The sequence below is a fragment of the Globicephala melas genome, chromosome 15, assembly GCF_963455315.2.
Source record: "Globicephala melas chromosome 15, mGloMel1.2, whole genome shotgun sequence".
Classification (NCBI taxonomy): domain Eukaryota; kingdom Metazoa; phylum Chordata; class Mammalia; order Artiodactyla; family Delphinidae; genus Globicephala; species Globicephala melas.
Window position 1 is genome coordinate 29,940,428 of NC_083328.1, and position 22,338 is coordinate 29,962,765.

Genomic DNA, 22,338 nt, shown 5'->3' on the forward strand with positions numbered 1-22,338 from the left:
CCTCAGCAAGGAGAGTATCTTTCCTAAGTAAGTAAGGCATCCTTTCTTCTTCCCTTTGGTTGCCAACCTCTATTTTCAGTGAAAGGATAAAGCAAAACTCTGCTTGCTCTGAGAATTTCACATCTTCCTCTCCTCCATTTGCCAATAAGTTTTTATAATTCAGTTTAGATTAGATGACTAAACTCTGATCTAAAGAGGTTGTATGTGTTATAAGCTTTAAAAAAATAAGACTTAGTAACTCTCATCTGTATAATGGGGATCTGAATACTAACTAATTAAGAAAAATGTTGTGAAGATTAATCCAACAATTAGTATAAAGCATTTATCACAGTGCATAGCAAATAGTAATTACTCAAGAAATGTTACCTGTTGTCATGCTTATTGTCATAATTAAGAACACTTTCTACTGTTGCTGTCATAAACTCACTGAACATCCTTGTAGAAGCCGCTTCCTCATTTTGGGCCTCTATTTCCCATGTGAAAAATAGTAGAAGAGTGTAGATAATGACTGAACACATTTTCCAGTACTAATACTCTACCATCTTGGGATTTTCTCTACAGCAATTCAACCAATGAGGGCATGAATGTTAAAAAATGCTGCAAGGGGTTCTGCATCGATATCCTAAAGAAGCTTTCGAGAACAGTGAAGTTTACCTATGACCTTTACCTGGTGACTAATGGGAAGCATGGCAAGAAAGTTAACAATGTGTGGAATGGAATGATTGGTGAAGTAAGTTATCTTTTCATCCCAAGGGCCCTCATTCAGACTTAGGGCCCAAGGTCCTCAGGGATGGTGGGAAGGATAAGTAAAGGGACGGTTCTTTTTTTTGCCTTGTGTCCAGGTGGTTTATCAACGGGCAGTCATGGCAGTTGGCTCACTCACCATCAATGAGGAACGTTCTGAAGTGGTGGACTTCTCTGTGCCGTTTGTGGAGACGGGAATCAGTGTCATGGTTTCAAGAAGCAATGGCACTGTATCACCTTCTGCTTTTCTAGGTATGTGAACTTCACAGTCACTATTGCTTTCCTATGAGGAATTATAGGTATTTTGTCTTGTTTGCTCAAAAGACAGGACCAGATAGGACCTAGTTCAGTTCTAGGTAACCACGTCAGCATATTGAAAGCATGTTGCATTGAATTACGCAAATTTTCCCCCAGTTAACATCTTTCATTTATCTTTAACTTGGAAATAGCTGCTAAAAATACAATCACATATTCAGATACCGTCCTTGATAGTGCAGAATATAGATTAGTAGATATATTGCTTAGAGCCTTGAAAGCATGTAAAAAATAAACCTGTCTGTCCACAGTTAATTTAAATCAGCTCATAAACTTTTATTTAGCAGCCACATACCCATCCTCCATCCCTCACTAGAATGACAGTCATTTATTTACTGGATGTAAGAGTAAAAATAATGATGACTGTGCAATGATTTATACCAGTACTCTGATAAACAAAACAGAAGCAGTCTGAAGAGGATACACTGTTTTAAAATTAATGGAATCATATTTTAAATGTGCCTATCCTTTAAGCTGAATGGTTTATAAGAGAAGAAATTCTTCTTACTCTCCGTTTAACTGTTTCCTAGATTTATGTTTTTACACAAAAGGTTTTTATTTTTTAAAGCAAGGTAGTTCTGTTTTTTTTCTATCATCTGGTTTTCTTTAGCAGCTATGCATTAGGTAGCTTGGCTGGTGTAACTGAAACTGCATGGAATATAGCCAAGCATTTTTAATTTTTTCTTTAAAGGAAATCATTGTGTTGAGTGTTTTGTCATCATAAACAGTTTTTGATAGTGACTGTCTTGAAGATCATGGGATTCAGATTAACTTCCCCTTGGCATTCCCATGTCAGTGGGTTTGTCCCAAATTGGGACGGTTAAGACAAACATTGACCCCTAGAAGGAAACTGCAGGAGAGAGTGAAAACAGTTAGATTAGGGTCAACTGAATTTCTTACATTTTTCCAAAGACAAAAAAACTTTGTTTATTAGAGAACTAAAACTGCAGACTAGGGCCCATTTGTGGATGCCAGCTCCAAGCCCATAGCCTTACTCTTCCACTGTCTTCATTTATATGTGGTGTTAGCAGCCAGTGAGGCGTTCTAGCTTCATTCTCATGAGTGAAATGTTGACTAACAGGATTTTGGATACTGCCTTACTCACAGAGACATATGGATTTACTGTTTTCATTTTCCATAATCCATTGAAGCTGTTGAAATCCTTACCACTCACTGGATTTGATTTTGCACTCGCTTCCATTTTTGTAACCTTTGTTGGAGTAATGTGGACCTTGACAAATACACACCTCACTGTGTTCCTTCTGTGCCTGTGTCTGATATGGATAACGATGCCCATATCTTAATAAGGGAGCCTCACTGGATCATGAAAAGTACTGCTTACTGATATTGACAACACAAGCAGAATGTTAATAATTATTGGATATACTCTCACTCACAGTCACTCGTAATCGTCTTTTTCCCCATTCCCTATTGGAACCTTTAACAGAGATCTTTGGTCCTAGAGGTTGGAGGAAGGGAGTTCGTGGAAGAAATGGAAAGAGAAAGTTGTCCACTTATCTTCTTAGTGAGCTAGAGAGAACTTTTCGTCCAGTTCAATCAAAGAGGAAAAATATTTCCATTGACTTGTCTCATAAATATGAGTCACTGATACTGAATCTGGCCTCAACCCAGTTTCCCTAGATTTTTATCTTATCTGTGTTAGTAGAACATTTCCATAAAAGTCAAGTATTTTTGCTAAATTTAGCTAAACCTCCTTTCCCCCTACTCTTCCTACTGTATCTTTAAGAATAAAATAAATTGTAGCCAGAGGAAGCTATTTTTAAAGCTGTTTTTACACAGAAGGCTTAATACTTTTCCTAGTCACTAAATTACATCCCTATTCGATTGACTGTGCACCCCCTTATTTACGGTCATTATCTGCAGGTTTGGAAAGTCATAATGAACCATGCTAAGCTACATTTTTCCATTCACTGGCTCAGTCATCTGGAAGAGCCAAATATTCAAAATCTGATTGCATTGCTCTTCATTATTTCCTATTCTCTCTCCTCTGCAAAATCCATTAACTCACATCGGAAACACTTGCAGGTAATGCCTCTGAGCTTTTGTATCAAAATGTAACCAGCGACTCTTCAAGGACAGAGATGATGTCTCTGGCAATATTCAGTTAATTCTTAAGACTTTCCAAGTAGGTTGGAGTCTTTGATCCAAAGAAATGCTGAGCTGGGGTCTCTTCTAGATTAAAGTTCCTTCACAGACAGATGTTGAATCTGTTGAATCTGTCCAGTAGAGGATGTAATCCAGAGCTATCTAAAAATACTTCTGGGTCACATCTTAGACACTACAGACAGTAGCTCATCATTGTTCTAATGACTTTCTTTGTTGTGGGGGGTGTGTGTGTGTGTGTGTGTGTGTGTGTGTGTGGTGTCTGGGAATAGCCATCCTTCATGGCACTCATAGGTACCTAACTTACTAAAACCAGAATACTACAGCAGAATCTCTCTGCCATCCTCACAAGTCAAGGGACAGATGTTGTCACTTCGAAGTGAGAAAACATCTGGGATCAGTTTCTTGATCGTTTCCATCTGATTTTCTGACCAGTTAGTGACTAGGACACATCAAGTGCCCAGTGAAGTCCACTGAAGGCTTACAGATTCTGACATGTGAGTACAAGAATTCAGTAAGGATTTACCCTAATATTTTTAATAATGTCATCATAACCTGCAGAGAAAAGGAGTTATCAGATTAATAAGTGTGCGTGTTTTAAACTAGAACGCCTTTTTCAGGACCCTGGACAGCACACCACCACCACCAATTCTGGCTTTAACCACGGAACCCAGCAGCTATTCCATTTAATTTATTATGTGTATGCAGTGTGCAAAGCACACACCAAATACTTTACATGTATATAATGCTCTTTTACTCATTACAGTGATCCTCCTCTGCTGAGACACACTATGCCATCAGCACATCCAACCTGGAGAATTACTTTAACATCTCTATTTTTGAATATTAAGTAATTTTTAATCTCCTAATTATTCATTTCTTTCTCCTGGATACACCTTACTACCAAACTGCTGCTTTCAGGGACACGATATTGTTTGCACTCAAGTTAAATTTAACTAAGATAAATTTCAGTTTTAGTCTCATTGGTTTCTTTGAGCTCATCTTGGCTTATTTAAGTCAAGTAAGTTGTCTTGGTACTTGTTGCTTCTTAAAGTATTTGCACTATCAAAACTGCATTACAAAGTATTCCTTCAGGTTTTAAAATTATCCAATATCATTAAAGCTTCGGACATATTAGTTTCTTATTATATATTAAGCTCATTACATTGGAATTTGTGATGAACTCTAGCTGTGTTAGGTAGTCACAGACTTTAATAAAAAGGTGGCCTGCTATCAGCCTAGTTCTTTATTATTATTAATAGCTTCATCAGAAAAAAAACATTTAAAAATAATAAATTGTGTACTATTCAAGAGGTATTATTGGGCTTCTTATATTTTATTCTTAGAAAATGTTTGCTCATGATGAAAAGGATTATAAGTTCATTGGTGTCCAAGGGCAGTTTCTTCCCAATGATGCAATCAGGTGGAGCTATGTTCATTTAAAAAATTTTAGTCTCTGTTGATTTTCTAGCAAATCTATGTCATACATGGATAAAATAGCTCCTTTCAGCTCACTTTCACGTCCTCAATCAGTTTGAATAAAAATGTTAATTTGTTTTACATAGTATCTCTTACCTTTCTAAAGTGATCTAAGATTTAGAACCTTGTGTCTTGGCCTGCCCTTCTGAGACACCCACATGAAAATGAGCTGATGAAAACTATTTTTAGGGGAAATAACCATCTATCCATCTACTACTTCCTTGCCTCTATCTTTAAACGATGAATTTTCATTGAATTCTCGTGTGAATGTAATATCCTCAAATGACTTGTCAATTGCATTTAACCATTACCAACCTCGACAAGATTTTTAAATTGTAGAGATCCCATCTGTCCGAAGCAGTAGGTGAAATGGAGAGAGTGGTAGTATTGGGGGCAGACTATGACATTCCAATATTCCTGTCAATCCCACGATTTTACGATCCTTTTCTACCAGGTTATAATTCTCCCTTTACTTCTAGAATTCCTGCACGTCCTCCCTCCAGCATGTCAAGATGAAAATGAAAATAAAAATAAAACTCATGCTGATTCGCAGGTGCCTTATGTTTGACTATTTGAATCTAGTCTTGTTTCTCTTTAGCTTTGGTCCCCTGGATGATTCTATAATTACAGAGGACCCTGTAGCCTCTTGGTTTGCATTTTAACTTTCTCCCTTGGTCTTATCATTATATTTTGTTTTTATTATCCTTGACCTGATTTGTAAAATGTCATATGCTTTTCTGTTTCTATCCTATGATGTGCATTCTTATAAAACACCTCAAATATTTTGTAGAATAGAGAATGATTTAAATGTATGAATAAACAATGACTAGCTTCTTTTGAATGATCAGATTCACATCAGAGCGGGCTTCTCAGTGAGTCTGCAAATGGCCCTCTAGGCTTCCTGCTAGCCCTGGTTGTGAGGAGGCGCTCACTGACCATGTTTCCATCCCTCCGGCCTGTTTACCTGCAGAACCATTCAGCGCCTCCGTCTGGGTGATGATGTTTGTGATGCTGCTCATTGTATCCGCCATAGCTGTTTTCGTATTTGAATACTTCAGTCCTGTTGGATACAACAGAAACTTAGCCAAAGGGAAAGGTGAGACTAGCTTCATAAGCATGATTCAAAGTCAATGCTATGTAATTTACTTTCAATGAAGAGTTCAGATTTAGAACACATTATCCTATATTGCCTTGCTGTACCATCGTATAAATCATGCTGGGTCATTGATATTACTTGCAGTGCCATACAAGTATGGGTTATTCCCTTCTACTGAAAAGAAGGATAAAACTTAAAAATGAGACATTTTAATCTTGCTATAATGTGGAGTCAGTAGTTAAGTGAAAAACTACCGATATCTGCTGAGAAAGCATATTTGAAAAAGTTTTCTGGCAGTTGTCAAAATGTGCATCAAAACAAATGTTAAAACTACTAGTGCGTCTCAACGTCAGTCTATGCAAAGAAAATGGTTTTATAGAATCTAGGCTAAGAACCTTCTCCAAACTGCCAAATCATGCTCACATTCGTTTGATGATAAATATATAAATATATGATAAAATGGTGACTTTCCCCAAACAGTTACATTTTCCTCTTGACAGTGCCTGACCTTAGTGCATTGTACTTGATAAAGTGGCAATCAGTAAGTAGAAAATTGAATTGGGATGCATTCATTGGCCATAACTTTTTTTTTTTTTTTTTTTTTTGCGGTATGCGGGCCTCTCACTGCTGTGGCCTCTCCCGTTGCAGAGCACAGGCTCCGGACGCGCAGGCTCAGTGTCCATGGCTCACGGGCCCAGCCGCTCCGCGGCATGTGGGATCCTCCCGGACCGGGGCACGAACCCTCGTCCCCTGCATCAGCAGGCGGACTCTCAACCACTGTGCCACCAGGGAAGCCCGGCCCTAACTTTTTAAGAGGCTCCCACACGAACCATATACATAAACACATTACACAATTTTGAGTGAATTTTTCTCAACGCACAACACATTCTAAGTAGATGGTATCAGAAGGGTGCCAGGACGAAATCTCTTTCCTGAAAAATGACTTTAGATGATGGAAGACGGCAGATCTTCAAGGTACAGTTATTCAAAAACAAGGCACTTTAATTTGCCATATGTTCTTTTTGCTTGGAAGATTCAGTATTGGAAAGAGCCAGCAGGTCACAGGAATCTATTGGGAACTTAGTTTTACTGAAATCCTCCCGCTTCTTCTTAACCACTGTTACCACATAAACCACCTGCCGTCAACCAAATGTAGTTAAAATGCCACAAGTAATCACGTTGTGTTTAAGTGAGAGAGTTGCCAGCATTTCACTAAATGGGTAATGTAATTAACTAGTAAGAAGCTTTCCAACAGAGTGGGTCCTGAGGCAATGTTCTATGGGTGATCATACTGCAGGAGAGTAGATATTTACGTTTGCAAAATCAGAGCTTGTGTTGTTTGTGAATTCGTGCGTTTATTTGATGAATATTTCCGGAGTACCTGGTACCGGAGCAGGGGTTTAACGTGGTAAATGGGATGAAGATTTCCTCATCCTTGGGCCACAGCGAATTTAGTTGTGGAGACAACACGTAAACATATAAGTGAATAATCACAGATTGTAATAAATCTCAAGAAGAAGGGAGAAAAACCAAAGTGAAGTGATGGGATATGGGCGCTTCTTAAGTATGACGGTCAAGCAGGGAAGGGCTTTAGGAAGAGATGACGCTTGAGTTCAGACCTGAAAGATGAGAAGGATTCAGTCCTATGAAAAACTGAGGGAAAAGCATTCCATGCAGAGGGAACAGCAGATACAAAGGCCTTGGCATGGGCTCAATCTTGATATGCTCAAGAAACAGAAAAGTTATGAGTAAGTGAGGTAGACAGTGGTATAAGATGAAGTCAGAGGGATAGGCTGTTGACTGTGGTAAGCATTTCAGATTTTCTTCAAAATACAATGAAAGGGAAGAGGCAGAATACAAACGTGTACAGTGTGGAAAGGTCACTTTCTATCTATCTATCAAGACGATGAGAGGGGTGGCAGCAGTGGAAGGAGGGAGACCAGTTAGGAAGGTGATACAGTTTTCCAAGAGAAAGAACTGCAGTGCTTTGGACTTGGATGGAGAGAATGGAGATGGAAAGAAGTGGATACATTTGAAATGTATCTTGGAAGATAAAAAGCTATCCAAAGGCCACCACGTGCTGAAGCACACACTATTGTGCAGGAAGGAACCTAGCATGCAAACTCCTTCCATCACCTGGAGGCTTTTTGTTTTCTACTCATCCGCATGTAGAAACCCTCAGGAAATGACAGCTACTTATTTCCTTGCACAAAATATCTTTCTGTTACATCTCATTGTCCTTTATGGGGAAAATTATATGACCCAGTAATAGTCTTCATGAATCAGGAATTCCCAAACGTCTTGGACAGCTCCCTGCAACTGCCCATTTCTGATTCCCAAATAGCTATCACTTCTGATCAACACGCATCCCTAATAAAATTAAGTAGTTCATGAAGTTTACTGGATTGACTCTACTTTTTTACTAAGAATTCTCAGCCTCTTGGGAATAAGCCCAGAAGATCATAAAATTAGGCAAAGAAAAAGAGGAGAGCTTGAAACTGAGAATAATAGAATTAGTTGCCTTCTCTCTAATGTGTTGTATATGGATATTGTAAGTATTGCGATAGCCTGAATTTGGCCTCCCATGTGCGGAAAGCTTGCTTCCCAACTAGGCTCTCTGCCCAGAACTTCATAACTTCCATCAATCTGGATTCACTGCTGCCACTTTATTTATTGCCCACTCTGAGTGCATCGCCAACTGAAGTCTAAGTAGATCATTTTTTCATATCTTCATTTACTTAAATGACATAAAAACCTTCTGTTAAAGGAAGACCCTTTTTCCCATGAAATGAGGGCATAAATTGATTTTTTTCCCCTTGCACAAAAACAGACTTGAAAGCTCTAACATGTGTGTTTTACAGCCTGCATATTCCCCTGCCCAATAAATTTTGGCATATTGTTCTGCCTCTTTAGTTAAGTCTGTTGCAAGGAACACTTAAGAATCTAAAAAAAAAAAAAAAAAAAGAATCTTAAGAATACGTTGAGGAAGAAAAAGTGCTGTGATATCAGAGTTCATTTTCCATGACCCTGCAACCAAATGTCTTCCATCTGTGAAGTGTTAGAAGAATTAAGCTCTATTGTTCTGTTCCTTAATGTCTCCATTTGGAGAGTGTTTTAGTTGGGTTTAATTCCTACGTTGTGCATATCTTACATCTGAGTTTGAACAGGAGCCATGGCTAGGAACAATCAGATTAGAATATCAAGCACCAGTCCCTCTGAATTGCATGGTTCTTATACGAAAGCACATCTGACGAATACCGAAGCAGCCCCCATGCACATGTTTTTGTAAAGCTCTGCTTCCCCAAATGGAAATCAAATCCACATTTAAAACAGGTCATAATACTACTTCTAATTCAAACCCATGTTTTGCATAACCATTTTCTTCCTTCTTCCCTCCCTCCCTCCCTCCCTTCCTTCCTTCCTTCTTTTTTCCCTTTTTCTTTCTTTCTTTCTTTCTTTCTTTCTTTTTCTCTCTCTCCTTCCTTCTTTCTTTTTTCTTTCTTTCTTTCTTTCTTGTTCTTTCTTTCTTTCTTCCTCCCTCCTTCCCTCCCTCTCTCTCTCTTCCTTTCTTTCTTTCTTTGTCTTTTTAGAAATGTGGCAAAAAGCCAAATATATAGAAATGTGGGAAGAATGCTAATTTTTAAAGAAAAAAGGACTCTTTGTGTGTGTGGTTCTGGGGCAGTGATGGGACACGCTGTGATCTAAGTCCGTCTTCTGGCAGCCTTCAGTGTTGCTGGGGCCTCTGCATAGTATCAAACACTCACTAGTGTGCATTTCGAGGAGGCGCTGAGAATGTCCTTCCTGTCATTTGCAGCACCCCATGGGCCTTCTTTTACGATTGGAAAAGCTATATGGCTTCTTTGGGGCCTGGTGTTTAACAACTCCGTGCCTGTCCAGAATCCTAAAGGGACCACCAGCAAGATCATGGTGTCCGTGTGGGCCTTCTTTGCCGTCATATTCCTGGCCAGCTACACGGCTAATCTGGCTGCTTTCATGATCCAGGAGGAGTTTGTGGACCAAGTGACTGGCCTCAGTGACAAAAAGGTAAGGTCACTTTGCTTTCATCTCTGCCTGAGGGGTTGATCTTAAACGTTCTCCCCTCAGAGGAAGAAAATCAGACTCTCATCCAAACCCATCAACTCTAAAGCACAAAGCCAGAGGATTGTTTTTTCCTCTTAACTCAAATGGGCATATTTCTAAAAGTTCCAGGAACGGAAGCTTAAGCTTAGCTTCTAAGTCTTAAAGTGTCTAGATCTAACTTGGAAACGAAGTTTCCCCCGTGGTCGTTTCTCACACTTACATGACTGTGTTGATGCTTCCTGAGGTCTGTGACTCATGTTACAGCTTAGGCTAGAGCTCGTCTTGCCAAGGAGAGTGTGATGTTGAGGGAGATCCACTAGCCTTGGATCAGGAGAAACTTGGGGTGAAGTGAGATGCTCTCGGCTGTAGGTACCTCCTAGTTTTGTGACTTCGTTTGAGTCTCTTACGTGCTCCATGCCTTGGATTCTCTGACTTGAAAACAAAAGTCCTCTGTAAGCCCTACCCAGAGACAAAACTGACAGCTCCTTTTTACTATGTAGCCAGTCAGCCCCATCACCAGCACTCCTGACTCACCTGAAATTTCTTCAAGGGACGCAAACGGAGCAGGGAGGTTTTTCATTTCCCACCGGTTCCTTTTACTCAGACTCACCTTCAATCCTCCCTCCTGGGGCTGTGCTTCCCACATCAGGGAGATGGGAGTGTTAACACCTGCGCTCTCCATTCTCCGCTGCCATGGAACGAAGTTTGCAGGGTGTGAGTAGCTATTCAGAAACCTACAGGGAGGAAGAGGTAAACTGGGTATATCCTCCTATTGAAATTTTAGTTTCAGGAAACAAACCCTGACTTGCTAAGCTCAGCAGTGTGGGGACTGCAGCACTGCAAAGATTTTCTGTCTTGTATGTGGGGATAATTTGTCTCTTTATAAAATCTCAGTATCACGTCTTATTGGCATGAGTCTACATATATCCTTTCAGCATTCATCAACAGACTGCTGAATAGAAAATCAGCCCATGAAAAGACTTAACAGCTTAGCCGTGACTTACACGTGGTTGAAAGAGGTACAGAGGGGCCTGTCATCAGAGAGAAGGTGAGGGATTGGAGTGAGTCACCATCACAAAAGCGCCACCAACCTTATGAGCAGTTGGCCTCTCTGATGGCTCCTCCTTGGAAATGCCACTTGAGTAAATGCCACTCTCTGCGTCATGGCGACAAAGCCCTGCATTATCTAGCCCATCCCCCCATGTCCCCTCCGTCTTGCTTGCTGAGGCCCTCTCTCCGTTCCTTAGACACTCCAAGTGCATTTCCACCACAGTGCCCTTGCACTTGCCATGTCCTCTGCCTGGAATGTTCTTCCCCCTCTATTCTCGTGGCCGGCTTCTCCTTGATTTTCAGGTTTTAGGGAAACTATCACCCCTTGGGAGAGCCTTCCTGGTCACCATGGTGAACTTGGCAGCCTGAGCTTGTGCTCCCATGAAACTTAAATTCCAGTAGGAAGAAATAAACGACACACAAGTAAACGCAATGGAGAAGAAAATTCCAGGCAGGAATAAGTGCTGTAAAACTGATGAGATTAAAATTGACTTGGGGGAAGGGGATGTCGGGGTTATCTGACACTTAGTAGATGCTCATGCACACTTGTTGATTGAACGGGAAATGCACCGTGTGTTGGATGCTGCGGGCACCCTGCCTGGGGCCTCGGATCCCTTTCTCATTTCTGTGTGCCCAGCCTCGCCTTTGCTGACAAAGATTCGTACCAGGGACCTTCAGAGGATGATTACCTTGGGGCACTGAAATGGTAAATGCCTGGATATTTTTATGTCCCCCAAATCTTGCAGTTGCCTGTAACCAATGGCTAACCAGTGTGAGAGTACAAAAGCCCAGCTGTTCTGTTGCTTCTAGGCAAACTCGGAGGAGCAGTTTACTCTGCAGAGCTCCCTGCAGGATCAGGCCGAGGCTGAGACTTTGCTCGTAATCACACCCTTGGCTGGCTTCCTCACCTTCCCTAACCTTCTCCCCCCATGTCCTTCCTGGTTTCTCCTGGAGCCCTTCCCTAATACATCATGCTCACCCAATTCCTTGGCTCACCTAAAGCACATGGCATCTGGGAGGCAGCAGAGAAAGCCCTACACTCAGAGTCAGGAAAGTTGGGTTCCTTTTCCTCTCTGCTGCATACTAGTTGTGTGATGCCTTTATTGTTGGGTAACCTTGCTGAGCCTTCTAGTTCCTCTCTGAACATTTGGGAATCATCGTTGTGGTAAGGATGGAAGGAGGCTGCACATGTGAATGTGCCCGGTTGCCTGTAACTGTTATGCGATTCCTTCACATCATGGGAGCAAACGTACAGTTCCTAGAATAAGTGACCAGAGATACATTGGAAGCAGTGGGAAACCAAGTTTTGGATGAGAAGATTCTTCAAGAAAGGAGTTGGCAGCGTATTTTGCTTTTTGTTGCTATTTTCAATAGCAAGGGGGAAAAATCCCTTGCTACCTAGTTTTGGGTCTAATAACATGACTGCTTGCGGGAAAACTAATTAGAAACACTAATAATTAGACTGACCTTCTCTGATTTGGAAACATCTAGTAACAGATACCATATCCTCATGAGATACAGCTCAGTTTCCATGCTCAGAGTGTTAGCAGCAAGCAGATAGCTCTTTTAATTAAATGTTTGATACAATTAGATAAACAGCAAAATTCCTAGAGTAAATAAGCTAAATGCTCCCAGAAGATTAATGGCAAATATACCAGGAAAGTCTGCAAAATCAAAATCTATATTGAATCAATTTATTTGAATACTGTATACAAGTGTTCTTTCTTTCTTTCTTTCTTTTTATCATGAATACCTATGTAACAGCTCAGGTTTATAATACTTTTAAGCCATTTGCATACTTGCTGTGAAAGAAGCACCTTTGGAGCCCACGGTGTGCTCAGATGAGCTTGGGGTTAAATTATACGTAGGTGAATTCATGGGTAGATGCTCCCCTAGGAATTATTAAAGAAGTTGGAATGTTGGTGGCGACCCTTTCTAAAATGTTGGGTGTTACTGTGGTTGGTGAAATCCATCCCTGGGAGGCAGACTAATGTAGTGGAAAAAGCAACACCATAGGGGTCAAATGGATCTGGATTCAAATCCTGACCTTGCCATATAGTAGTTGTATGGCCTTCAGTGTGTCAGTATCCCCACAGCTTAATTTCCTGATAGAGGGGGTTTAATACCATTCTGGCAAGGTTGATACGAGGATTAGGAATAATCCTCACACCGTGCCTGGCACATGGTAGATAATCCTATTATAAATGGTATTTCTTCCCTCAAGCCTCCTCCCACCCCCTCCACTACCTCTCCCCTCTCCTCTTCATCTCCCTCGGCTCCCTCCTCATGACCATCACTATTGCCTAATTCGAAGCATTCCTCACTTCTGGGCTCTGAAATATTACTGCACTGAGTTGGCCTTTTGTGACAGCAATAGAGGAAATTCAGGGCATGTACCTTGTGGATGAGCCCATAAATGTGTTCTCGGGGAGTTGTGCTGGGTGAGCCTTGTCCACCATTCTTATTGGTTGAATGGAGGCCTCTGAGCCTCTCCTTCCTCTTAAGGACCACAGCAGTTCGATGCTACATCCAGAAGCATGTGGAGCTCACCAGTGGGAGAAGACCTTACTAGAAACAGGGGCTCTAGTACCAGACATTCCTTACTTATGTCCACAGAAGATACATATTTTTAATAATTGTGTATTTTTTGGTTCATAAGAGGAATAAAGAAATGTCCTGATTAATTGCCGCATTTTTCCTAGAAGTTTTACTTCCCAGACCTGTATCTCTACTCCGTCCATCATAATGCACTTGCTATGACTTATTCGCTGGAATGACTCTCAGACCTGTCCACATACCAAATGGAACAGAAGTGTAGGATACAATCCTCTGATCTTCTGTTCTCTACATTGGAGGGAAACTGGATCCTTTATTTGACTAAAGTCATGCTGGGTAACAACGGGTGATGAGGTGATGTTTATCAAGCATTAGGGGATGCCATTAAACACTCTAATTGCAAAAGCAGTCTTCAGTTTACAGATGGAGAAACAGAGGCTCAGAGGGTTTAAGCAAATGTCTCAGTTCCAAAGTAGCAGATGAAAAGCCCAAGGCCAGGTGCAGCCAGCTAATATGAACCATGAGGGCGACCTTGAGAGAGAAGCTGTGAGGAGTTCTGCTGACACTGGGCTTCATGATTACGTTGCCCTGTGGTCTTGTTGATGGGGGAGACCTCTGCACCACCCCTTCCTGCACTGGAGCCCACATTCGTTTCTTCCTGCTTGCACATGGAACTCTGGGAGAATGTTGCATCAGAAATCATTCCCCTAAGACACACAGAGTGTGCCCTCCACGCTAGGCCCTGGGATTCCGGCGATGAGTCATCCTTGCCCCTAACTGTTTTTCACACTGTAGGTCATGACTCTTTAGGGAGTCATGAAATTAATTTAAGAGTTGTGACCATTAAAATAGTAGATCACCATGGATTACATCAGAATACATCCTAAGTAGAAAGTGTGTCTTTACAGGGTGGAGATGGAAGATGTATTGTGAGTCATGCTTTTAAAAGTCTGACAGCCTTTAGTGGAGCGGGAAAGGTTCCTAGGTCTGGGTGCCAGGCTGAATTTAGTGTGGGTGAGGGTACAATCAAGGCCAGAGAGGTGTGGAAATTCATCACCGAGGCCGAATGTCTGTCTCTATCGCTGTGCAAACCAAACGCAGGGAAGGAAGGGAATCTAAAAGAGCTGCGTGTCTCCTCTGCTACAGATGGTGAGTGAAGGGGAAGGCAGTTAGGCAAATAGGCCATCAGATGTCTCGGGAGGTTGGGAGCGGCTGCTACAATGACTAGATTCATGAGCAGAGCTGCTGCCTCTGTGCCCTGAGCAGACAGCTGCTGTGCAAACAGGACTGGGCTGGTGCCTCCCCCTTTTAGGTGGTGAGTTGAGGCACTGCTTGCCTGAGTGAGTGCAAAGAGCATTTTCTGTTCACAAACACACACTTGTACATACACACACGCTCCCAACACAAGGTGCCCAGCAGGAGGATCTCACTGGGACAATGCATGGCCACTTCCCCCAAATCCAGTTATGGCTGCTTATTAGGCGGCAGCGTGCCTAATTTAAGGGGAGCAATCTTCAACTGGAAAGTTTAATTAACAGTGAAAAGAAGTGTGTGTCTAGAAAGAAGAATAGTGTTTCTGATTAGCCTGACTCTTGGGTAAACTTGGACACTTCCTCCGGCACTTCTCAGTTCCGTGGAAGACATGCTGATGTGGAAATCTGAGAGACCTCTGGATCCCAGCCCTGGTTCTGCCAGAGATTTGCTGGTTGTCCTTCCCTCTCTGGGTCTCAAGGTCCTCACCTCTAAAAGAGGAGAGGTCACTAGTAATGGTCTCGGAGGAATGATAGAGTTCAGACCTTAGGTTTGAAATCTGGGCTGCTGTTTACAAGGAGCGTAATCTTAAGTAGGTCATAGAACCTCTCTGAGCCTCAGTTTCTTCATCTGTAAAATGGAGCCTCAAAGATTAGCTACCAGGCAGGGTTGTTGTATTAAATGAGGCAGTGTTTGTAAAGTTTTCAGCACAGTGCTGGCCCCCAGCAAATCCTCAAAACATGTTAGTCACTATAATCATCACTTTCTAGTTCCAGAATTCCATATTTCATAGAAAAATGAGGCCCAGGTTACTTTTTTTGCCCACGATGATGGCAGAAATGACGAGTAAGAGTAGTTTTATTTTTGAGTGCTTACTCTGTTGCAGGCACTATTCTAATTACTTGACAAAAGTTGTAGTTTTAGGTCTTCCCATTGACCCCACAAGGGAAGTACTCATGTGTTTCCCACTCTGCAGATGGAAAATAAGTGGAGGCAGCGGGAAGTAAGGTGGCTTCTCTAAGGCCCCACGGTCTGTAAGGAATAGAACCTGACGTTGGAACCTGTGAGGCTGAGCTCACACTTGTAACCATTGCCTTGTGCTGCCTCTAGATTTTAACTGTATTTCTGGGACTTAGACCTAGTTCTCTGGACTCCCAATCTGGTTAGGTTGCCCCAAACACTGAAGGTGTGAACATATGGAGAGCAAAGAAACTTTTCTCTACCCTTCTAGATAGTTCTGCCTGGTCTAAGAATTAAATTGACATGAGGCAGATTAACAGGAGAAAATCTAACTTAATTTCATACATACGGGAACCCCACATATATGAGAGGTTCAGAGACAGAAAGGTAAAATGAGGTAGATGTGCCATCCTGAGCTAAGGAATAGGCTAGGGGCCTGGGGCTCCAGAGGGGAGGAGGGCAATTCACAGGATGATGAGAAGAGCAGACGTTCAGTAATTAAATGTTTGCCTGTCACAGGTCATAAAATGTTATTTCTGGTAATAACTCTTATTATGGGCAAGGCCCCCAATTTAAATTCTTTAACAGAGCAGGGAAAGTTCCTCTTGAGCCCACAGGGTCTCAATTGCCTTCAGCTAAAAATAAATCATGTGCCAAAGTGGCACATCTGGGGGGAGGGATAAATTAGGAGTTTGGGATTAGCAGATACAAACTACTATATATAAAATAGATAAACAACAAGTCCTATTGTATAGCACAGGGGATTATATTCAATATCTTCTAATAAACTATAATGGAAAAGAATATAAAAAAGAATATATATATTCTTATATATATATATCCATATATATATATATGAATCACTTTGCTGTATACCAGAAACTAACACAACCTTGTAAATCAACTATACTCCAATAAAAATTTTTTTAAAAAAGAATAGAAAAATTCGGGCTTCCCTGGTGGCGCAGTGGTTGGGAGTCCTCCTGCCGACGGACGGGACACGGGTTCGGGCCCCAGTCCGGGAAGATCCCGCATGCCGCGGAGCGGCTGGGCCTGTGAGCCGTGGCCGCTGAGCCTGCGTGTCTGGAACCTGTGCTCCGCGGCGCGTGTTGGGGGGTGGGGGGGGCCATGAGGGGGGCACACAGCGGTGAGAGGCCCACGTACCACAAAAAAAAAAAAAAAAAAGAACGGGCCCAGCCGCTCCGCGGCATGTGGGATCTTCCCAGACCGGGGCACAAACCCGTGTCCCCTGCATCGGCAGGCGGACTCTCAACCACTGCGCCACCAGGGAAGCCCCTTCACTGGTGAAGTTTACCAAACAGTTTTAAAGGAGAATTAACACCAATCCTTCTCAAACTCTTTAGAAAAATAGAGGAGGAACACTACCTAACTCATTCTCTGAGGCCAGAATTTCCTTGATACCAAACTAGACAAAGGAATCACAAGAAAAAAAATGATAGACCAGTATCTTTTTAAAATATTGATGCAAAAATCCTCACCAAAATACCAGCGAACTAAATCAAGCAGCAGCATATAAAAAGAAAAATATGCCATGACCAAGTGAGATTTATCCCAAGAATGCATGGGTGATGAAACGTATGAAAATAAGTCAGTGCAGTACACAACGTTCATAGAATGAAAAAGCAACCACATGATCCAAGTGGCACATCCTGGGGAGGCCTGTTCTGACCCCCTTCACAGACAACATCAGCCAATCAGGGAAACCCAGTAGAGCATGGACAGTGAGCCTTTATGGAGGCTCAAGAGGCCATACCAGACATGGGCATCCCCGGGAAGCTAATGGTTAGTATGGACTTCAGCTCAAGAAACGTTCATGGAAGCTGCCATTATGCCTGGGATGTGTTAGGACCACAATAAGTATTGCATGCATGCATGAGCAAATGAATGAATGATGGCTGGAGGGTGAGTGAATGACATAGAGTCTTTGTACGGGAAGAAAAATGATTGTCCCTCTACCCTTCCAGGTTCTACCCTCCATAATAAATGACAGATTTAACAGGAGAAAAACATGTATACCATCTGTATATATGGGAGATACCCAAGAAAACTGAGTAACTCCCCGAAATAGCCCAAACCACCAGCTTAAGTACTATCTTCAGCTGAAGACAAAAGAAAGATGTAGGGTAATGGGAGGCGTGATGGGGGGTGGGGGGAGAAGGAAAGGCCAGTTCTGGGAGGAGACCAGGAAGAGCACAGTAAGCAAGGGCATGGTAGTGAGGCAGATTTAAGTTGCTGCCTTTTCCATGGATAAGAGTTTTAGAGATTTAGTCATCCTCTTCCAGATACAGAGAGGAAGACACCCTCACAAATATAAGAGTTTGCCTCTTCCAAAAGAGTTAACTTCTACTCAGTTTTCAGAGTTTCTCCTGTGTCTGCTGTTTCTTAAAAAATAACCAGCCCCCAGATAATCCGTATGCCAGAGGCATATTTCAGGAGTGGCAAATTCTGCCCCCCTTTGTCATTTTCTGGGTGAGGTGAAAGAAATTATAAATGGGGTCCAGAGAAGGGAGTGATTGGTGAGGATCTCAGAAAATTTCATGATAAGGCAGATGAACGAACTGAAGTCATACATTAATTCCAGCTTAATCAGCATTTCCTGAGCACTGCCTGTGAGCCTAGGACTAGGCTGGTCTCTATAATGGAGACGAAAAATTCCATCCAACAGATACCTATTGCACACCCAGCCAGCCCCTATGCTGGGCACTGAGGAACAGTAAGGAAGAAGACAGACACTGTTTCTGACTTCCTGGAGCTCCCAGACCAGTGGAAGGTGTGATTAAGTAGAAAGGAAGCACAAAAATGAGTGGGTGTTTACTGTCCTGTGCTAGCACGTGCATATGTGTAACTCCTGAGGCAAGACAGAATGATGGCTGATTCTTCCTCCTCCTCCTTCTTTCTCTGTGTCTCTTCAGTTTCAGAGACCTCACGACTATTCCCCTCCCTTTCGATTTGGCACGGTGCCCAACGGCAGTACGGAGAGAAACATTCGGAACAACTACCCCTACATGCATCAGTACATGACCAAATTTAATCAGAAGGGAGTAGAGGACGCCTTGGTCAGCTTGAAAACAGGGTAAGGATGACCGTTTCTTTTGCTCTGCAGGCCTGCCCATCCACACACCTTACAGAAAATGACTGCACACCTTGCCTTTGTGCTTGTCTGCCCCCACTGTTGTATGTTCTCGAGAGCCAAGCTGGAAGTCAAGAAGGCCCCCAGTTGAGGGCTGCTTTTGCTAATCTGATGAGTATCACAAGCTTCCTTCTGAACTGTGTTAAGAAAAAGCAAATCCAGGACACTTTGAAATGCAGAGAACCAGAGGGGTTTCTTAAACTGATAAAGAAGTTGGTCCAACTCAATGGGATATTTTAGCCAATAGGGAGATCTAAGGAGATGGAGTTTATTTAAAGTGGTGAAAACAAAGTACTGTAAGTTTTCATCTGATTTTAGATAGGAGTTTATGGCATGTAGCTTTCTGTGAAAACTAAGAGTGTCACATTGAGGAAGGAGAAAGGAAATACGGAGAGAAAAGCTGGGAACTCAGTCTCTCTAAAGGTACAGCTAACGTTTCCGTCTGCCTGTTGGCATTGTGGAGGATAGCAGACACGAAATAACTGAAGCTGTAAACAGAAGACCTGTTTTATGACCTTGGACAGTTCTTCAGTCACTCTCATCCTCATACATAAAATGGGAATAATGATAGGACCTAATTCATAGGAGTTTTATGAGGACTAAGAGAGAAAATTTGCGGTAAAACATTTCGGACAGTGCCTGGCACAGAGATAGGACATAATTGCTAGTGTTGTTATTTGCTGTAAAGGTTAAATTCTATTCCATGGACTCTTCAACTTTTTGAAAAGTCAGGGAAGTGTGAAATGTGTTTTTGAAAGGGTTCCATTAAAAAATATTCTGGGGCTTCCGTGGTGGCGCAGTGGTTGAGAGTCTGCTTGCCGATGCAGGGGACACGGGTTCGTGCCCCGGTCTGGGAAGATCCCACATGCCGCGGAGCGGCTGGGCCCGTGAGCCATGGCCGCTGAGCCTGTGCGTCCGGAGCCTGTGCTCCGCAACGGGAGAGGCCACAGCAGTGAGAGGCCCACGTACCACTAAAAAAAAAAAAAAAAGATTCTGTTTTAAATGAAAGGATTGTTTATTAAGGAAAGTTTTGCTTATCCAGAAAATTTGCTTACGTGGACCATCTCAATTGTCAGGGATCCCTGGCAAGTAAAGCGGGATGTAGTGCATTCTCCTTGCCGATTAATGCGCAGCTTCTTCCTGTGGGCTGTTCTGCAGGCCCACTGTGAAGGCCTTGCTGCTGCTTTGTGTCTGGTGGGGCAGAGGGGGCCCCTCTAAGCCATCAAGACCGGATCTCTGCATAATTTCCAGGAGTTTTGGCCAATGACATTTTGTCATTTCAGTCTCTTTGGAATCTCTTTGGTATCCCAACAGGGGCTGGGACAGCATTTATTTAGAAGCTGAACCCATTTCTTGTCTAAAACTCATTCACACACTGCTCATTCTGGCTTGGAATGACTTTTTAAAACTTTTTACTAAAAAGCATGACAAAAAATGCAGAAAAGTACAAGTATTAAGTATACTGCTGGATGACTTTGTCCAAACTGATCTGACCATCCAGTTCAATTAACAAGATGTCACCAATCCCTACAACCCCCCACCACACACACACACACACACACACACACACACACACACACACGCACACAGCCTCTTCCAGTTACTATCTTTGTAGATCATCCTCGCTTCTAAAGCAGTACATTCTTTTGCCCTGTTATTCTAACATATAATAAAATCATACCGTATGTTTTCTTTTTTGTTTGTCTTTATTTGACTCATCATTCTGTTAGTGAGATCACTGTGTGTCATTCCAGTTCTTTCATTCTCATTGCTGTGTAGAATTTCACTGTGGGGATATACCAAAACGCACACATCTTTTCTAATCTTGATGAATGTTAGGGTAGTGTCCCATGTGGGGCTATTATGAGTAAAGCTCCTAAGGGCTTTCTCCTACATGTCTTTTATTGTACAAGTGAGTACATTTTTCTTGTTATATACCTAAGAGTGGAAACTGCTGAGCTATAGAATGTGGTATGTTCAATTTTAGTAGATACCAGAAAAAACAAATTTTTGATGACTTTGCAGCTTAGCCATGGGTATGGGTTTTTGTTTGTTTTCACTGTGGTCTTTTCATCATATATACTGTTGCTTTGGACAAACCATGAGCATAAATGTGATGACAATGGTTAGAAAAAATGCTTGAAGGCTGGCTGTTTCCCTCCTCATCCATCTGCCACCCAGAGCACAAAATGGGTTGTTTTCTTTCTTTTTCACTTTTTTTAAACAATGCAAACAAAAAGGAGTAGAGAAATAGAAACCATCCCTGGCCATAAATTATACAAATTGTTCTCGGGAAGCCATATAATAGTTATAACATCCATCTTAGCAAACTTGGGCAGATGGTGGGTTTACCCTATATTCAGTCTCCCAGGAGGGGGATGCATGACACATTACTTTAAACTCAGAAACTAGAGCTAAAGGGGTGTGAGTCTTTTCTTTTTAAGAAATAACTACATGCACCCTTAGGGGTGAGGACATTCCTGCTCATTCCTGGAGATTCTGTCTCAGTGGAGTTAATATCAGGGGAAAACACTTACATGTTTAACAGGTTCCTCAGTGAATTATTTAAGTTATTTAAATTAAATTTTGAACAGATAGTACATTTACACGATTCAAAAATCAAAAAGTAGTGTATAAAATATAAACAGTGAAGAGCCTTCCTTCCACACTGTTCCTTATTCGCCTAGTACCCTCCATAGTAACCACATTTACTACTTTCCTGTGTGTCCTTCCAGATCTTTCTCTATCAAAGCATAAATAGCTACAGAGTTAAGTTTTAAAGATTTATAGTCTTTCATCGTGTGAGTGTATCACACGGTATTTAATCAGTCTCCGACTAATGGATATTTAGGAGCTCATTTTTTGTTGTTACAAACAATACTGCAGTGAATATCCTTCCCTATGCGTCACATCCAATGTCAAATAAATTTCTCGGACTGCTGGGTCAAAGACTACACGTGATAGTAATTTTGACAGACATTGACAAATTTCCCTCCCAAGGAAATTCACCTTTACCATCAATGAATGAGGGTACGTATCTCCCCAAAACCTTTGCCAACACAGTGTATCATCAATCTTCTAAAATTTTGCTAATAGGTAAAACGTGACAAAGTATTTTTTAATATGCACCGTCTTGTTATCAGTAGATTTTTACCAAATGTAATGAAAAGCCTTCTGCAGTTCCTTTTTTGAAAGTGTGCCTTATTTTTTTCTGTTGATTTGATGGTTTTTCTTATTAATTTATCTATTAGAGAAATGAGCCCTTTATTTGTGATGTGATTACAAATGTTTGTCCCAGTTTTTTGTTTTTTTTTTTTGTGGTACGCGGGCCTCTCACTGTTGTGGCCTCTCCCGTTGTGGAGCACAGGCTCCGGACGCGCAGGCTCAGCGGCCATGGCTCACGGGCCCAGACGCTCCGCGGCATGTGGGATCCTCCCGGACCGGGGTACGAACCCGTGTCCCCTACATCGGCAGGCGGACTCTCAACCACTGCGCCACCAGGGAAGCCCTGTCCCAGTTTTTTTGCTGCTGT

The 22,338-nt window shown here is 42.0% G+C and overlaps 1 protein-coding gene across 2 annotated transcripts in view; it reads left to right on the top strand.

Moving 5' to 3' along the window:
- GRIN2A (glutamate ionotropic receptor NMDA type subunit 2A) overlaps positions 1 to 22,338 on the top strand; it is a 375,899-nt gene that overhangs the window by 286,212 nt on the left and 67,349 nt on the right. For both annotated transcript variants that reach the window (XM_030883795.2, XM_060284168.1), the window contains exons 7-11: positions 562 to 730; positions 843 to 996; positions 5,633 to 5,758; positions 9,573 to 9,802; positions 18,589 to 18,749. In XM_030883795.2, coding sequence (XP_030739655.1) covers positions 562 to 730; positions 843 to 996; positions 5,633 to 5,758; positions 9,573 to 9,802; positions 18,589 to 18,749 — 840 coding nt within the window. The remainder of the gene's footprint in view (positions 1 to 561; positions 731 to 842; positions 997 to 5,632; positions 5,759 to 9,572; positions 9,803 to 18,588; positions 18,750 to 22,338) is intronic.